The following is a 14,421-nucleotide window of genomic DNA, read 5'->3' as shown; positions in this document are numbered from 1 at the left end:
AGGGTGACCAGATGTGCCCTGAGAAGGCTGGCAGGTCCCCTTCTGTCCTTGGAGTGGCCATAGGCGGAACACACCAAGCACAAGCCATCACTGCCTGGTGACTGTTCACAATGGACCGCAGCGCACAGGTGTTGCCTGCCCAGGATCTGCGCTGTGGGGCAGGGAGAGCTGTGTGGACTCTGTCCTCTTCACTCCTCACCCTGCCCCAGAAAGCGTCCCTCTCTGTGTCCCTGGAGCATACAGCCTGAGGGTCCCGAGGACCAGTCCTGGTCACCTGGCCAACCCTCACCTTGCAGCTTCCTCTGCCCAGCTTCCGAGACTGCATGTTCAGGCCCCACTTTCTTCCCCACCCTTAATGAGCTGCTGCCAAGGTCCCTCGAAGCCACTGTGCTTTTCCTTGGGGCTGTGGCCTGATACTGGGCACCCACACCGAGGAAGCAGTGGCTCTGTAAGTGGGTTAAAGTTTCAGCTGCTGCAGTAATCGAGTTTATAACACGTAATTTCCTTCTACAAGGTGTCCGTTTGTCTTGAGAGTTTCAAGTATGCGAGGCTTTTAGTCCAGAATAAAATTGACCATGCTGCAAGCTGTCTCATCTGTGCGTGGCACTTTGGGGAACAAAATTTCCTCTGATTTGTCAAAAGAATTAACCTTAAGGCCTGGACTTGATTGAATTTCCTCCACTGAGTCCTTTTCTAAAATCTCCTATCTCTGTCATGAGTTGCTCCTGGACTCATTTGGGGAAAGCATACTGTTCCAGCGCTGTGGATGCATTAGGGAACAGTTGGGGCAAGGCGCAAGTAGCTTGGCTCTGTACAGTTTCATTGGGCAGATGCTAGGCTGGGGCTTGGGAAATGATGGCCTGCAGGCTGGTGACCCGTCTTAGGGAATAAAGTTTTATTGGGACACAGCCACCCTCATTCAAGTGTGTCCTGGCTGTCACAGGGCCAAGCCTTATGGCAGAGATTGGACAACCCTCAAAAGCCAGAAATAGTGTTCTCTTAAGAAAAGGTCACCCGCTTGTGCACTAGTGGACCCAGTGACAGGGCACGTCCTGGTACACACACCAGGCTGCCCACCCCTCCTGGGGTCCACGGCTGCCTGCCAGCCCTCATCAGGGCAAGCGCTGGGTCTCAGTAGCTCCTGGCCAGGGCTTGGGCAGCTTGTTAGCTGTTGAACACGTGTGCTGCGGCGCTGCTTGTATAGCAAGTTTATTGGATTTTTTTTCTGTTTCAGTGAGTTGGATGGGATTTTGGAGGGTTGTGCCCTTAGCCCCATTATTCCCAGAAGCCCTGTGTTTTTATTACCTGATTTCACATCCCACCGTGGTTTATAGGGACGCTGTATGTGTTGGGCTGTAGCAGAATTTACTGTACTTTGAAAGCAAACACCCGAAAGTTGCAGGCTCACTCATGACTCTCAATAAAATCATGATTCCTTTCTGTTCCGCCCAAGTCCTGTTGCCTGCGTGGCTGCTGTTGTGGTGCTCCCAGGGCAGCAGATGTGTGGGTGTGGGTGTGGGTGGGTGTGGTATGCATGCTCGTGGAAGGGTGCTGCTTCCCAGCGTTGTTCCACATGCCCGGACCTTGCCTTGGTTTCCCCACCTGTGAAGCTGGTGATGTCTGTGGGTAAATGCTCGGTCAGAAGCCCCCATGTTTCTGCTGACACTAAAGGAGGAGCGAACTTGGGCTGGGAGCTGAGGATCCCAGGGTTGAAAGGTGGGGTCTGTGAGGTCCAGTCCCGTCCAACTCCTCTGCGAGACCATTGTTCACTGGCCTCCTGGGCAGGGCAGGTGTTGATTCTGTCCAGCATGGCAGCATGGAGACGCCTGAGGACACCGCCACTGCCTTCCCCTCCTCCCCTCCCCCCTCCCCCCCTCCTCCCCCTCGCAGGTGAATGCACTGTGCTCTCCACAGCTTCAGTCCAGAGCCCCTCTTCAGTCTGCACAGCTGCCTTCCTGGAAGCAGGGCTGTACTCGTTGGCTGTGCTGTGGGGCAGCCCCAGGAATCGCATGCTCTGTGAGATTCATTTCAGAAGTGTGGGCTTAACTCAGTAGCGCAGGCTTAAGCCCACATCGTTCTCTGCTCACCGAGAATGACAGCAAAAGATGAATGGGAAAGGAAGTTTCTGCTGTTGAGTTTAGCTTCAGCCAGGAAAGTGGACACTGGCGCCCAGGTGGAGGTGTGCTGCGGGCATGAGCGTGTATTGCCCAGAGCTCGAATCTCTCGGGTGGGGCAGGAGGTGGTTTTCTAATGCTGGCATGGACAGTGGCACCCTCTTGGCACAGGCACCCTAGAAATGACATGTTCATCTTGCATCCTTCTGTGGTCCTGCCTCCTGTCCCCACCCTGTCCTGCTCTAAGCCCTCTCCCTGTGAAGCCCCTTCCCTTGCCCAGATGCTGCTTGCCTCACCCTCTGGCTCACACTGGAACTTGGGCAGGTTGGGAACCTTATTTTATCCAGTTTTTCCTCTCTTCTCCCCCCTCCCTTCTCTCTCATGGTATTGGAGTGGAACCCAAGGCCTTTGTGCTGAGCTGTATCCCCAACCCTGTGTACATGCGGCAAGGTGTCTCTGTATAGGCAGGGCTTGAATTTGGAGTCTTCCTGCTTCAGCCTGCAAGAGTGCTGGGATTGCTGGTGTGCACCACCACAGCTGGCTGGCTTTCACCTCCCTCCCTGTTCTCTTTCCGGGTCTTCCCCTGCCCCTCTTCCTCTGGGGAGACATCCAGGGTCTCCTAGTGCTAAGTAAGTGGTCCACCACTGAGCCACACCCCTAATCTTTTTCCCCCTTTCATCTTTGACTTCTTTCATACAAGACTGACGTATAATCACTGTTAAAGAATTCAGATAGTTCCGAAATGTTCACTACAGAAAGCAAGTTTCTTAATCTGCCTTTCAGAGGCGACTCCTGCTGATTTTAGTCCAGTTTCTTTCAGTTTTGATTTGAGTAAAATTTCTCTCCAGTGTTTTCCTCATATAGATGATGAGCATTTTTTATTTTTTATTTTTTGGTACTGGGGATCGAACTCAGGTCCTTGCGCTTGCGCAGCAGGTGGCAAAACCACTGAGCTAAATCCCTGGCGCAGATGATGAGCATTTTTAAAACTGTGGGCAATAGTGCCCTTCAGTGTTGGAAAGTGGAGAGCTGGCAGTTAGGGTCCAGGGTCCTTCCAGAAGGAGGTCCCAGCCACTCGCTCTGTCTTTGGGGGGTGCGTCAGGAAGTGGCTCAGGAAGACCCAGGCTGTGCTCCTCACTACTCCCTCCCTGGGCCCTGGCACATCAGGCATCTGGGTTGGACTGAGGGAGTAGGGAGTCCCTAGACGGGTGCAGATCAAGGACGTGGAGAGTGGATGAGGTCCTGGGTCCAGGCAGGAGATGAGGGCACTGTGGAGAGAGGTGTCACTGCCCTCAGGGTCGGGACCACGGGGTGCAGAGAGCTGACTGTGCTGTGTCTGGGTGGAGGTGGTACCCCAGGGTGGCACGGGCCTCTCCTGTGTGTCAGGTTTGGGCCCAGTGCAAGTCCAGACCCTGTCATCATCAATCAGGCCCAGCACTGGCTGCTCTGTAGGTCCTTCCTTCCTGGTAGGAAAAGGTGCCCCTCACCCCCTGGAGGACAGTGACTGCCCTTAGGTGCAGAGTCTGTGCTCCTCCATCCACAGCTGCACACTTGCCTTTCCTTCCCCAAATCTGCACCCACTCAGTCTCAGGAAAGTCAGTTCCACCATGGCTGCTCAGAGAAACCTAACCCAGCGGCCCTCTCCCCTTGCGCCCAGCAGTTGGTGCTCAGCGGTTGGTGCTACTTCAGAGCACATTGTCATCATGGAGTGTGTGTCCCTAGTGCTCTGTCCCCACATCCAGCACACACACCACACTCCTGTGCCTTGCCCTGTCTTCAGGCGGCTGAGTCTTTAAAACAAGTTGGACTCTGCCCTTGGCCCAGATGTCCAGCACCTTCCCACCTCCAGCTGTGGCCCACTTCCCTCGAGCTCAGCCTGCCCCTCGTCCTGTCGCCTGATGCCGCCCCTCCTGCCTGTATCCCTGAAGAAGCACTGTCATCCCCTTTTCTCTCTCTCCCTCCCTCCCTCCCTCTCTCCCTCTCTCCCTCCCTCTCTCCCTCTCTCCCTCTCTCCCTCTCTCCCTCTCTCCCTCTCTCCCTCTCTCCCTCTCTCCCTCTCTCCCTCTCTCCCTCTCTCCCTCCCTCCCTCTCTCCCTCTCTTCCTCCCTTCCTCCCTCCCTCCCTCTCTTCCTCTCTTCCTCTCTTCCTCTCCTCCTCTCCCTCCCTCCCTCCCTCCCTCTCTTCCTCTCCCTCCTTCCTCTCCCTCCTTCCCTCCTTCCTCGGTTCACTCACTCTGGCCGGTTCACTCACTCTGGCCGGCCCAGGCACACCCTGCATTCAGGGCTTCAGCTCTGTCACTCCTGCCAAGTACTTAATTCCCTCACTGCTATGCCCCTTTCCTTCTGTCAGAAACACGAGGACTGCTAGCAGTGTTAGTAAAACTCGAGCATCTCTAGTCAGAAATGTTTCAAAATCCAGAAATGTTTGAAAGAGTCGGGGTTTTGGAGCCTTTCTGATGGAAGGTGCTCAGTGGTGCCATTGGTGGAGGTGCTGTCCCACTACCCTAAAATATTCAGAGGTGGAGCCACTCTGCTTGCAGGCATTTGGGTGAGGGCTCCTGACCCTGCGGTGCGTTAGGGTGGTCTGAGGGCACTTTGACAAGGTCAGTAAGATGGCCTCAGAGGTTGAGCTCTGGTTTGGGTCTCTTACTATTTTTTAATTTCTGTTTTTCTCCCCCCCAGAGACAGAGTCTGGCTGTGTAGTTCAGACTGGCCTTGGAACTTGCCATGTACCCCAGGCTGGCCTCAAATTCAGTGGTGATCCTTCTGCCTCAGCCTCCAGAGTGCTGGGATTGCAGGTGTGCGCCACCATGCCTGGCTATTTTTTAAAAATTATCAACGGATATTTATTGACCTGGCGTGTTTGACCTGGGTGGGGGGCTTTGGTCTCTCAAGTCCATTTTGAAAATCTTCCAATCTTTTGCAGTTGTTTTACAGTGTGTTTGTGGGCAGAAGGTCTCAGGTCAGTCGGATGGCTGTTTATAAAACTTTGGCAGTGTTGGGGTAGAGGGTACTGAAGTTTGCACCGCTTCAAAGCCCCCATCACTGTACCCCTGAAGACTTGGTGGCCCCCATGGTGGTGCTGTGAGGCCCCTTAGTGGCCCTGGAGTCTGCCCTCCTCTTCCTCAGGCCGGGGGCTCAGGCCCCTATGCAGTGCCTGAGGCCCAGGCTAGAGAGAAAGGAGGTGCTGAACCCGCCCAGGTTCTAGCCCTCTCCCCTGCAGCCTGTACTCAGGGCTTGCCTTAGAATGGGCAAGCCACAGCAGGGGTTTCTGCCTGAGGGCCAGCAGTTCCTGAACAGGCCTGTGGTGGCACAGCTCTGGTCACTGGGGTGTTCTATCCTGAGACAAGCTCTGCCCCTGGGAATTTTGGAAGGGATCCTAAAGTGCTAGTGGGTTGATCTGGCCCTCTTTCCCCTATTTAGAGTTGCTCTAATGCATTCCTGCTGCTCCTAGCAGAAGTTGCTTGCCCTTCAAGTCTGGTTTCTTCCTGAGGACTTTGTTGCTGTCCCTAGGTCTGTGCCTGCAGTGCAATGGCCGCCAGCTCTGGTGTGCTGGGACGCCAGCCCTGTTGGCCTTGAGGAAGGAGGGGCCACTCCTCAGCAGCACTCGCCCTTCCTAGGAGCAAATGCCCTGCAGGGTTGGGGATTGGTGGCAAGTAGGCGAGTTGGGCCTGCCTTGGAATCGAGGTCAGCGTCCACAGAGACCTCTGTGGGCGGCCCCGCCCCCTCCAGCTGCACTTGTCCTTCCAGAGGTGGGGGAGGGGTGCACACCCCGCCCAGTGACTGCCCCCAGGAAGCAGAGGCACAGGAGCAGAGGACTGCGGGGACTCTGGGGCCAGCATTGGTTCTGGCCAGGTCTGGCTGAGCGCCACGCTTTGGCTTCGTGGTGCGCCGCCCTGGCACTGCACACTGCACACATGCTGTGGGCTCCTGGGCTGCCTGCTGGAACCTGCTGCCAGAGCCTGGCTGGGGTCCTCTAGGCTGGAGAGAGCAGCCCTGTGAGGCACCTGAGGCCCGGTCTCCTTGGCCCCTCTGGTGACTATGAAAGCCGGTGTGTCTGGAGTAACGGGGGACTTCTGGCAGGGCCTTGGGTTCAGAGGAGTTTCACAGAAGAGAGCACAGAGCCTGCAGGGCTGGAGGTTGTGCTGGGACGGAGCAGAAGTGTGGTGGGGTAACCCTGGGTGGGAACTGCGAATCCCAGGGAAGGCGTTGTTGCCTTCTCCCTGTCTGCCTGCCCCCCTGCTGGGCACCAGGCTACGCCCGCACTCTCGCACTCTCAGGGGCAGAGGCCCCTGGTCCCTGTATGGCCCCTTGTCTGCGGTCCTGGTCCCCTCTTCCACCTGGACAAGTTGCTCCTGGCCCAGGCCTGGCAGTGCATGTGCCTGCTGCCCATGGCCTTGGCTGGAAGCTCTGCTGTCATCCCCTGTAGAGCAGCTGAGGGGCCCTGGTGTGGGCAGTTCGAAGAGGAGGGGAGGAGTGGCTGACACTCAAGGGCAGTGATGGGTCTGCCATCCCCTGGGGAGACAGGGCAGATTGTCAGTGGCAGGCTGGACAGGATCTGTGGTTGGGGATATAGGGGAAGGACAGACCATAGGACTCCAGAGCTGAACAGGCCTGAGAGCCAGGGTTAGCTGTGGCCAAGTGGGTGGGGTGCAGGATGGGTGGGGGCAGCTGGAGCCTGAGTCTGAAAGCCCATGGTGTCCAGGATTGGGGATCCCCCCTTCCCAGCTTAGTTGTGTCATGGCACTGGGTGGTGCTCAGAGCAAAGGTCTCGGTCCTGCCATCCCTGGGGAGCACAGAGCCCCCCTGGCTTTTGAGTTGTGCCCACGGCGTGGTGTGGAGGTACCTGTTTGGTGTGGCCCTCTCGCTGGGTGTAGCCTGGAAGCAGGCAGCCACTCTGCCTCTAGCTCCAGGCCCACCAAAGTGCATGCTTGGGCAGGGCCTGCACTAGTGAGCATTTGGGAAGCCAGTTCCTGAAAGGTTTTGAGTCTTGTAGCTGGTGATGGTGACGGCGATGGGACCCCTTTGGTGCCATGCTGCTGCCAGCCTTCTAGGTCGGGGACTCACTCTGCCTGGCTCTGCCTAGGACAGGCCTCCCAGAGTGCTCGCCAGGACAGAAGCAGAGTCACCCAGAAAGCAGGGAGGCACAGATAGACTGCGCCTCAGCGTGGTGCACTCCACAAGTGTGAACTGGTCCTCTCCGGGCCCACAAGGCAGGTGCAGGCCATCCAGGAAAATTGTGACACTGTGGAAATTGTCAGACCTCGGGAGCTCGTTCCTTTTCTTGTCCCTTGGGTGAACTCTAGGGTGGGTTTTTTAAAGGCTGTGACTCTCCCGAGTCTCTAGTCCCTGGTCTGTTGGGACGTCGAGGCCTGGGCTCTGGTGGACCCTTTAAACGTGCCCATGCCCAGGCCCTGCTGTGGAATGCCAGCTGCCTCCCGCAGACAGACCTGCCACACTGTCCTCTGTCTCTGTGAGGGTTAACAGCACTTGAGCTTGTTGTCTGGAACCGGTTCAGACTGGTTTTCTGGAAAGTGCTTTGTCTCTCCGACTGAATCCTGGGAAGGGTCATGTGGAGCCCAGTGATGTCATGGGATCAAAAACTGACTCAGCTGTTTTGTCCTTCTTTTCTTTCTTCTTTAAATCAAGATGTGTGTGTTGCAGGTATAGGATGGTGGCACGGGGGCAGTCCGGGCCCCAACCTACTCCCAGTGTACCTCACTGGTACCCAAAGAGTTAAATGTGACCCTCACTCCCCACCTCCTGGAGGTGAGCAGGGAGTGAAGGGGCCTCCCCCAGGGCTGAGGCAGAGCCCAACTGAGTCAGTGCAGTGACTTCTAGGACGGCAGGGTCCTTCCCGGGTACCACACACCATGGTCCTGTGCAGGCTGAGTCCCATAGGGCATCAGCCCGGCACAAGGACCAGTTTCCCCAGTTTGTTCTCACGTCCAGGCGCACCCAGCTCCTTACTTTCTGATGAGTGGCCCTGATGTTGCTTCTGTCCTGCCTCTCGTCCCTGGGCCCCCGTGTAGTTGTTTGGGGTACCTCGGAGGCTGGGGTGCCCCTCCTTCCCAGAGTCCCCCAGGACTGTGGAGAAATGTCCCTTGGATGCCTCTTGGGGCGCATGTTTGTTGTACGTCCTCTACTGTCACCACACTCGAAGCCACACCCTGAAAAGTTTCTAGAAGGTAACACTTTGCTGTGCCCGGTTCCAATGGTTCCAATGCTGTCTTCTCCTCCCCTCAAGTCCAGAATGACCGAAGAAGCATGCCGAACCCGGAGCCAGAAGCGAGCCCTTGAGCCTGACCCAACAGAGGACGATGCAGAGAGCAAGAAAATAAAAATGGAGAGAGTACTGTCAGCTTCAGACCTCAACACCGAGGGGGACACAAGGGTGACACCAGAGCTGGGAGCAGGCCCGGCCCAAGGACTGCTGGGGGCAGCGGAGGCTACAGCCGCGGCCATGGGCAGAGGTGAAGGGCTGCTGGCTGACAGGCCCGTGGACATGCGCACCTCCCACAGGTGAGTGGGGGGAGGCAGTCGGGTGTGTGTCTGTGGGCTCTGGCTCCAGCATGGCCCTGCTGGCAGCTTGTTGTCCCAACCAAGTGAGCTCCTTCCCGGGGCCCTGACACCCACATGAGTGTAGCTTGGGGTGTGGGGCTCACAGTGTTACTCTGCCTCCATGGCTCCCCATGCCAGCAGGGCTCAGCTAAACATACTTGCCACCTGTCAGCTCATTGCTTTTGGGTTTCATTTGGTCATGCCTTCCTGCTTTTCAGATCTGAGTGTGGGAGCCAGGGATGCTACAGCCTACCTGGGCCACTTGGCTGGTATCAGGTGGTGGTCCTGCCCAGGGTTCCACCCTTCAGAGGAAGGGTCTCTTGCTTGGACTCGGCCATCACTGAGGTCAGAGCTCCTGCAGCCTTCTGTGTTGTTTCTCCTCAGTCTTGACTTAATTACCTCAGGGGTGACTTTGCCCATACTCAGCTATCATGAGGGTCTTAGGTAAGAGCTTGAAAGAAATCAGGCTCAGCCGGGGACACACCTGTCATCCCAGCACTCTGGGAGGCTGAGGCAGAAGGATGGAAAGTTTGAGCCCAGCCTGGACAGCTTAGTAACTTAGTGAGATTCTGTCTCAAAACAAATAAAAGAAGCTCTCCGATATAGCTCAGTGTGAAGGCCCTGGATTCAGTCCCAGTACTGAAGGGAATAGAGTGGGGGGAAACTCAATCTTCACTTCATTTCTTTATTCAGAAGTTTTCTTTCTCCCCATAAAGAGAAATTCAGATGTGGCCCCTGCTCCTGCTTTACCTTTCCCTCAGATCCCTCCAGAATGTCCACACCGACAGCACAGAGTCCCGGCTTGTCTCCCCTACCGCCCACTGTCCAGGACAGGCAGGGCAGAGCCCGGAAGTTGGTGGCTCCTTGCCTTCCCTGTTAGTGTCCCCTGACCCTGCCAAGGGGCCCTGAGCTCTGATCTTTGTCCTAAATCCATTTTGGAGTCCAGACTAGGGAGACTCAGATTGGGTGCCCCGGTGTTTCTCGTCATCTGGACTTGCACCTCCTGGATCAGCAGGGAACTCCAGCCCAGTCCTGGGGTGCAGACATCTCGCACAGTCTGGAGGGGTGAGCTCCTCAGGTCCTGCCGTCTATGGAGGCCTTTCTCTCTGCCCTGTTGCCTGTATCCCCATTCTGACCCAAGCCTGCTCATACACTATAGGTCCAGGGCTAAGTCCCCCCTCTGCCTTGGTGGGTCCTCAGCAGGGAGAGAGTTTTGACGCCTCAGCCTTGTGTGGTGAACAGGTGAGCAGCTGGGTTGGAGTCAGGTGTGAGACAGGCACACATGTCCGTGGGACTCTCCTGGGTGCCTCTTGTGTTCTGGGCTCCTGACTTGCATTTTCTCCCCTCATCACCAAGTGGCTGTGCAGGGCAGGCCTGGGAGACAGGGAGAGTTTGGGTGTTGGCAGAGTTCATAACTGGGACTCAAAGTCAGATCTTGCTGCCAAAGCTGGGGTCTGGACCAGGGCTCTGGGACTCTCTGTCTCTTTCTCCACTGGGGCATCAGCTTCCAAGCTGGGATGACCTAGAAGATGTGACATTACTTACTGAAGTTGATTGGGATGCTTTCCCTAGGACGTGTAAAGGGTGCAAGGGACGGGGACCAGCCCAGGGCCTCTAGGAATGGTCCTGGAGCACTGGTGACACCCGAGGACATCTGTGGGCAGCAAAACACGGAATAGCCCAGCCTGGAGCCCAGTGGGCAGGTTGGGGTCGAGTCACCCAGGCAGGCCATTGTGGCCTGTGTCTTTTCCTGGTAGAATGGCAGTGATCTCCACCTTGCAGGTTGATGAGGTGGTGTGGCACGAGTACCAGGAATCAGCCTCCCTCAGTACTTGGCGTGGCAGAGGAGGCCCCCGCACCAGGATTGGTGACAGCTCCCCTTCTGCTGTCGCAGTAGTCAGAGCGTGCTGTCCTGTATACACCAAGGGCTGGCATCCCCTGAAACGAAGCTTCTGGCTTAGTCCTGTGGGAATACGGGGCGGTGTTCTGGCAGCACCACAGGATCCCACCCAGCCCAGAGCCACTCTGCTTATGGCCCTCACTGGGAGGGGAGTGGGCACCCTTGGGTGCCTCTTGCCAGCCCGGGGTGCCTCTGGTGAGTTTCCCAGGCTCCACTTCCGTCCCGCACAGGGAACAGCTGTGTCCAGCCACAGCGTGGGTCACTGAAGCTTCTGGCACCAGGCTCAGTGTGTCATTTTTAAGTTGTACCAAGAAAATTGAATTTTCATCCTTTAACTCCTTAACCGAAATACAGCAAACATAATGAAAAGTACATGTGCTGCCAGATACATTTGCACAAACAGCACATCCTTGTAGCTCAGAGCGAGAGAAGAACACAACTGGCACTCAGCAGCCCTGAAGCCCTGCAGCCCCAGCCTGCTTGCAGGTGCTGTCCTACAAATCCAGCTCTGGCCTGACTTCCAGCAGCGTGGTAGCATTTATCGTCTCATTTGCTTTTAGCATTGTGTTCATGCGATATACTCACATTGTTGAGACAGCAGTAATTCACTGTCCCTGCTTTCTGGTATAATCGGCTGTCTGTGGGTTCTGAACCAATGGATCAGAAATACCTGGGAAGGGTGGGGTGCAGCTCAGTGGTACAGGGCTCACCTGACAGGCACGAGGCTGTCCTAAGCTCTGTGCCCCACTCCCAAACAGAAAGGCTGTGAGTACACGTTGCTCCCTAGAGGATGACCCTACCTTATGTAGCCCTTACCTTGTTTTTGGTTTTGTTTTGTTTTGTTTTGGTACCGGGGATTGAACTCGGGTCCTTGCGCTTGCGCAGCAGACAGTGAAACCACTGAGCTAAATCCCCGGCCCAAGCCCTTACCTTGTGTTGAGGTTCTTGGTCCTAGAGGTAATTTAAACACTGTACCTTTGTGGACCCCACCACCACCACCAGGGATCAAACTCAGGACCTTGTGCTTGCAAGGCAGGTGCGGCACCAGCCCAACACTGTACCTTTTTTTTTTTGGTACTGGGGGTCGAACTCAGGTCCTTGCGCTTGTGCAGCAGGCAGCAAAACCACTAAGCTAAATCTGTACCTTTTATATGAGGGTCTTTAGCATCCTGCAGGGCACCTTGGAGCCAGGGGCTCTCTAATACCAAGTGTTGGGACTGTTTTCTGTTTCTAGTGTTTTTATTCGGTTCTTTTTCAAAACTACCACTTTTTCTTTGTTTGATGCTTTCTGTTTCCTGTCTTGTGACCTAATTTGGGCATTTTGAAGGCTAGAGATGTTTTCTGGTGGTTTCTAGGAGAAAGAAGTTCCCCTTTTTAAATTAAAAAAATTTTTTTGGTACCAGGTATTGAACTCGGGTCCTTCTGCTTGCGCGGCAGGCAGCGGAACCCCTGAGCTAAATGCTTGGCCATTTCCCCTTTTTTAAAAAAAGAGAGTTACTGGGCCAGGGATTTAGCTCAGTGGTTTTGCTCCCTGCTGCGCAAGCGCAAGGACCTGAGTTCGATCCCCGGTACAAAAAAAAAAAAAAAAAGAGTTACTATGGATTGGAATTACCAAGATACATAGATATAACTGTAGATATGCTACCACACACATGCACTGTTATGGGTGATTTAGAGCATGCATGGCAGGAGAAAGTGATAGGACCCCCATCTTTTTAATTTGGTGATATTTCTGACTTAGTCTCTTAAAGTTTGTGCTTTAGGTTGAAATAAATTGAAATTGAAGGGCAACTTCTGGTTATGACTGAGGAGATGGTAGATCGCTTCCCAAAAATGGCGATGATAAGTCAAGCATAATGGCTTAAAAATAGCTGGGGAGGTAGCTCAGTGTGAAGGACCTGAATTCAATGCCCATTGTCACAAAAAAAATAAAAACAAAACAGCAGTAAGAAAACAAGCTGAATGAGTTGGCACCTGCTTTTAATCCCAGCACTTGGGAGGCTGAGGCAAGAAGATCGCCCACTGAGAATTAGAGGCCAGCCTGGGCTACATAATGAGTTCACGGCCAGCCTGAATTGCGTGGTGAGACCTTGGATCACCCCACCACCTCCAGCAATGATAAAGCAAAACCAAAGTGGCAAAAACCATTTTAACATTGTGAAAATCAGCCAGAGGCATACAACACTCCTGGAAGTGCTTGTGTTTAAAAATGGCCAGGGCCCGGGATTTAGCTCGGTGGTTCTGCCCGCCTGCCTTGCAAGCGCAAGGTCCCAAGTTTGATCCCTAGTACCAAAAAAAAAAAAAATCCAAATTAATCAGTATTAATCCAAAGTGAGCGCATCCCTGTAATACCAGCACTGAGGAGGCCGAGGCAGGAGAATTGCTGCAAGTTTGAGGCCAGCTTGGGCTACGCAGTGAGTTCCAGGCAAGCCTAAACTACAGAGCAAGACTCTGTCTCAAAAAAGAAAAAGTAGTGAAAGAAAATTGGCCATCAACAGAAGAATCAAAGTGATACTCTAAAAATACTTAACACAAAGGAAGACAAGTAACTGAGGGACAAAGACACAAAGGAAGACATGTAGAAAACAAATAGCAAAATGGCAAATGTGAATCCAGCCCTAGCAATATTGCCGTAAACCTGAGTGTTTTAAATTCCTCAACCAGAAGCCACAGGCAAGCCTGCATTCAGAAGACTGAGGCAGGAAGATTGCTGTGAGTTCCAGGCTAGCCCAAGCTACATAGTGAGCTTAAGGCCAGCTTGAAATACATAGCAAGACCCTGTCTGAAGGGAAGAAAAGAAGAAAAGAAGACATCAGGGATTGTCAGATGTTGGATAAAAAAGCGAGGTACAGATCAGTGCTAGGTGGTTTATAGGGGATGCCCCTCAGACTGAAGGACAGATGTGAAGGCATGAAGAGGGATATACCACAGTGAGCAGGGGAGCACTGCAGTGACTGCATGGTATGAGATAATGGACTCTAAGACAACGGTTACTAGAGCTGGAGGGACATTTTGTGATGACACTGCAGGAGGACACAGCCATCGTGAAGATGTGTGTATCTAACCACAGACCCCCAATGTAAATACCTGCGGCCTAGATGGGGAGGATTGATAGGGAAATAGGTAGCACCTCAGTCCCCGAGACAGGTAGAGCAGCTGGCGGAATCAGTGCAGTCAGAGGACCTGGAGGATTGTCAGCCCTGGGCCTGGTTCTCCTTGATGCATAGCATGCTCTCCAGGCTGGACTATGTGCCAGGCTGTGCATACAGTCGCCAGGGAGCCATGACAGAGGACAGTGGTGAGGATGCATAAGACTAGGCCCCTCGTGTACTGCAGGTAGGAATGTAAAGCAGTGTAAACGTTTTCTTACAAAGCTAGAGTAAATTTACCACGTGACTGTGCAAAATCTACCTAAGAGAAATGAAACTGTGTCTGCACGGACTGGTGCAGGATGACACAGTGGTGCAGATCATGATGGCCTCACAGTGGAGACGACTCCGATGTCCACAGGAAGAGCAGAGGTGGATGTCCTACAGCAGATTCTGCTTCAGCATCACAAAGGGGAGCTAGCAGCAGTGGGCTACAACTTGGTGACACAAAAGCCAAGGATCTCGGCCACTTAGTGTATAATTTTGTTCACAGGGTGTGTCCAGAAAAAGGAAGAGAGGGGCGCGTGAGGCCCAGTGGAAGAGCATGCACTTAGCATGCACGAGGCCCTGGGTTCACACAACATTGAAAAGACAGACAACCCCCACCCCGCAAAAAAAGCAAATTAATTGTAGAGATGAAAAAACATGATCAGGGACTGCCAAGGGTGGGGGAAGCAATAAAAGGGACATGAACTGGG

General features: G+C 54.2%; 1 protein-coding gene across 17 annotated transcripts in view; it reads left to right on the top strand.

Annotated features, from left to right (window-relative positions):
• Gatad2a (GATA zinc finger domain containing 2A) overlaps positions 1-14,421 on the top strand; it is a 93,233-nt gene that overhangs the window by 53,908 nt on the left and 24,904 nt on the right. For 8 of the 17 annotated variants that reach the window (XM_013068732.3, XM_004873443.4, XM_021250995.2 and 5 more), the window contains one exon: positions 8,366-8,635. In XM_013068732.3, the coding sequence (XP_012924186.2) occupies positions 8,367-8,635 (269 nt within the window). In that variant the 5' untranslated portion in view covers position 8,366. Of the gene's footprint in view, positions 1-4,894; positions 4,912-5,903; positions 6,165-8,360; positions 8,636-14,421 lie in introns of those variants that run through there. The other 9 variants (XM_004873444.4, XM_004873439.4, XM_004873446.4 and 6 more) reach the window with 4 other exon arrangements.

Source organism: Heterocephalus glaber, unplaced genomic scaffold (genome assembly GCF_053883595.1).
Source record: "Heterocephalus glaber isolate CG9 unplaced genomic scaffold, H.glaber_assembly_v1.0 deba00001761, whole genome shotgun sequence".
Lineage (NCBI taxonomy): Eukaryota > Metazoa > Chordata > Mammalia > Rodentia > Bathyergidae > Heterocephalus > Heterocephalus glaber.
Note: the sequence above shows the minus strand (reverse complement) of the source record. Positions and strands in the feature narration are given on the sequence as shown.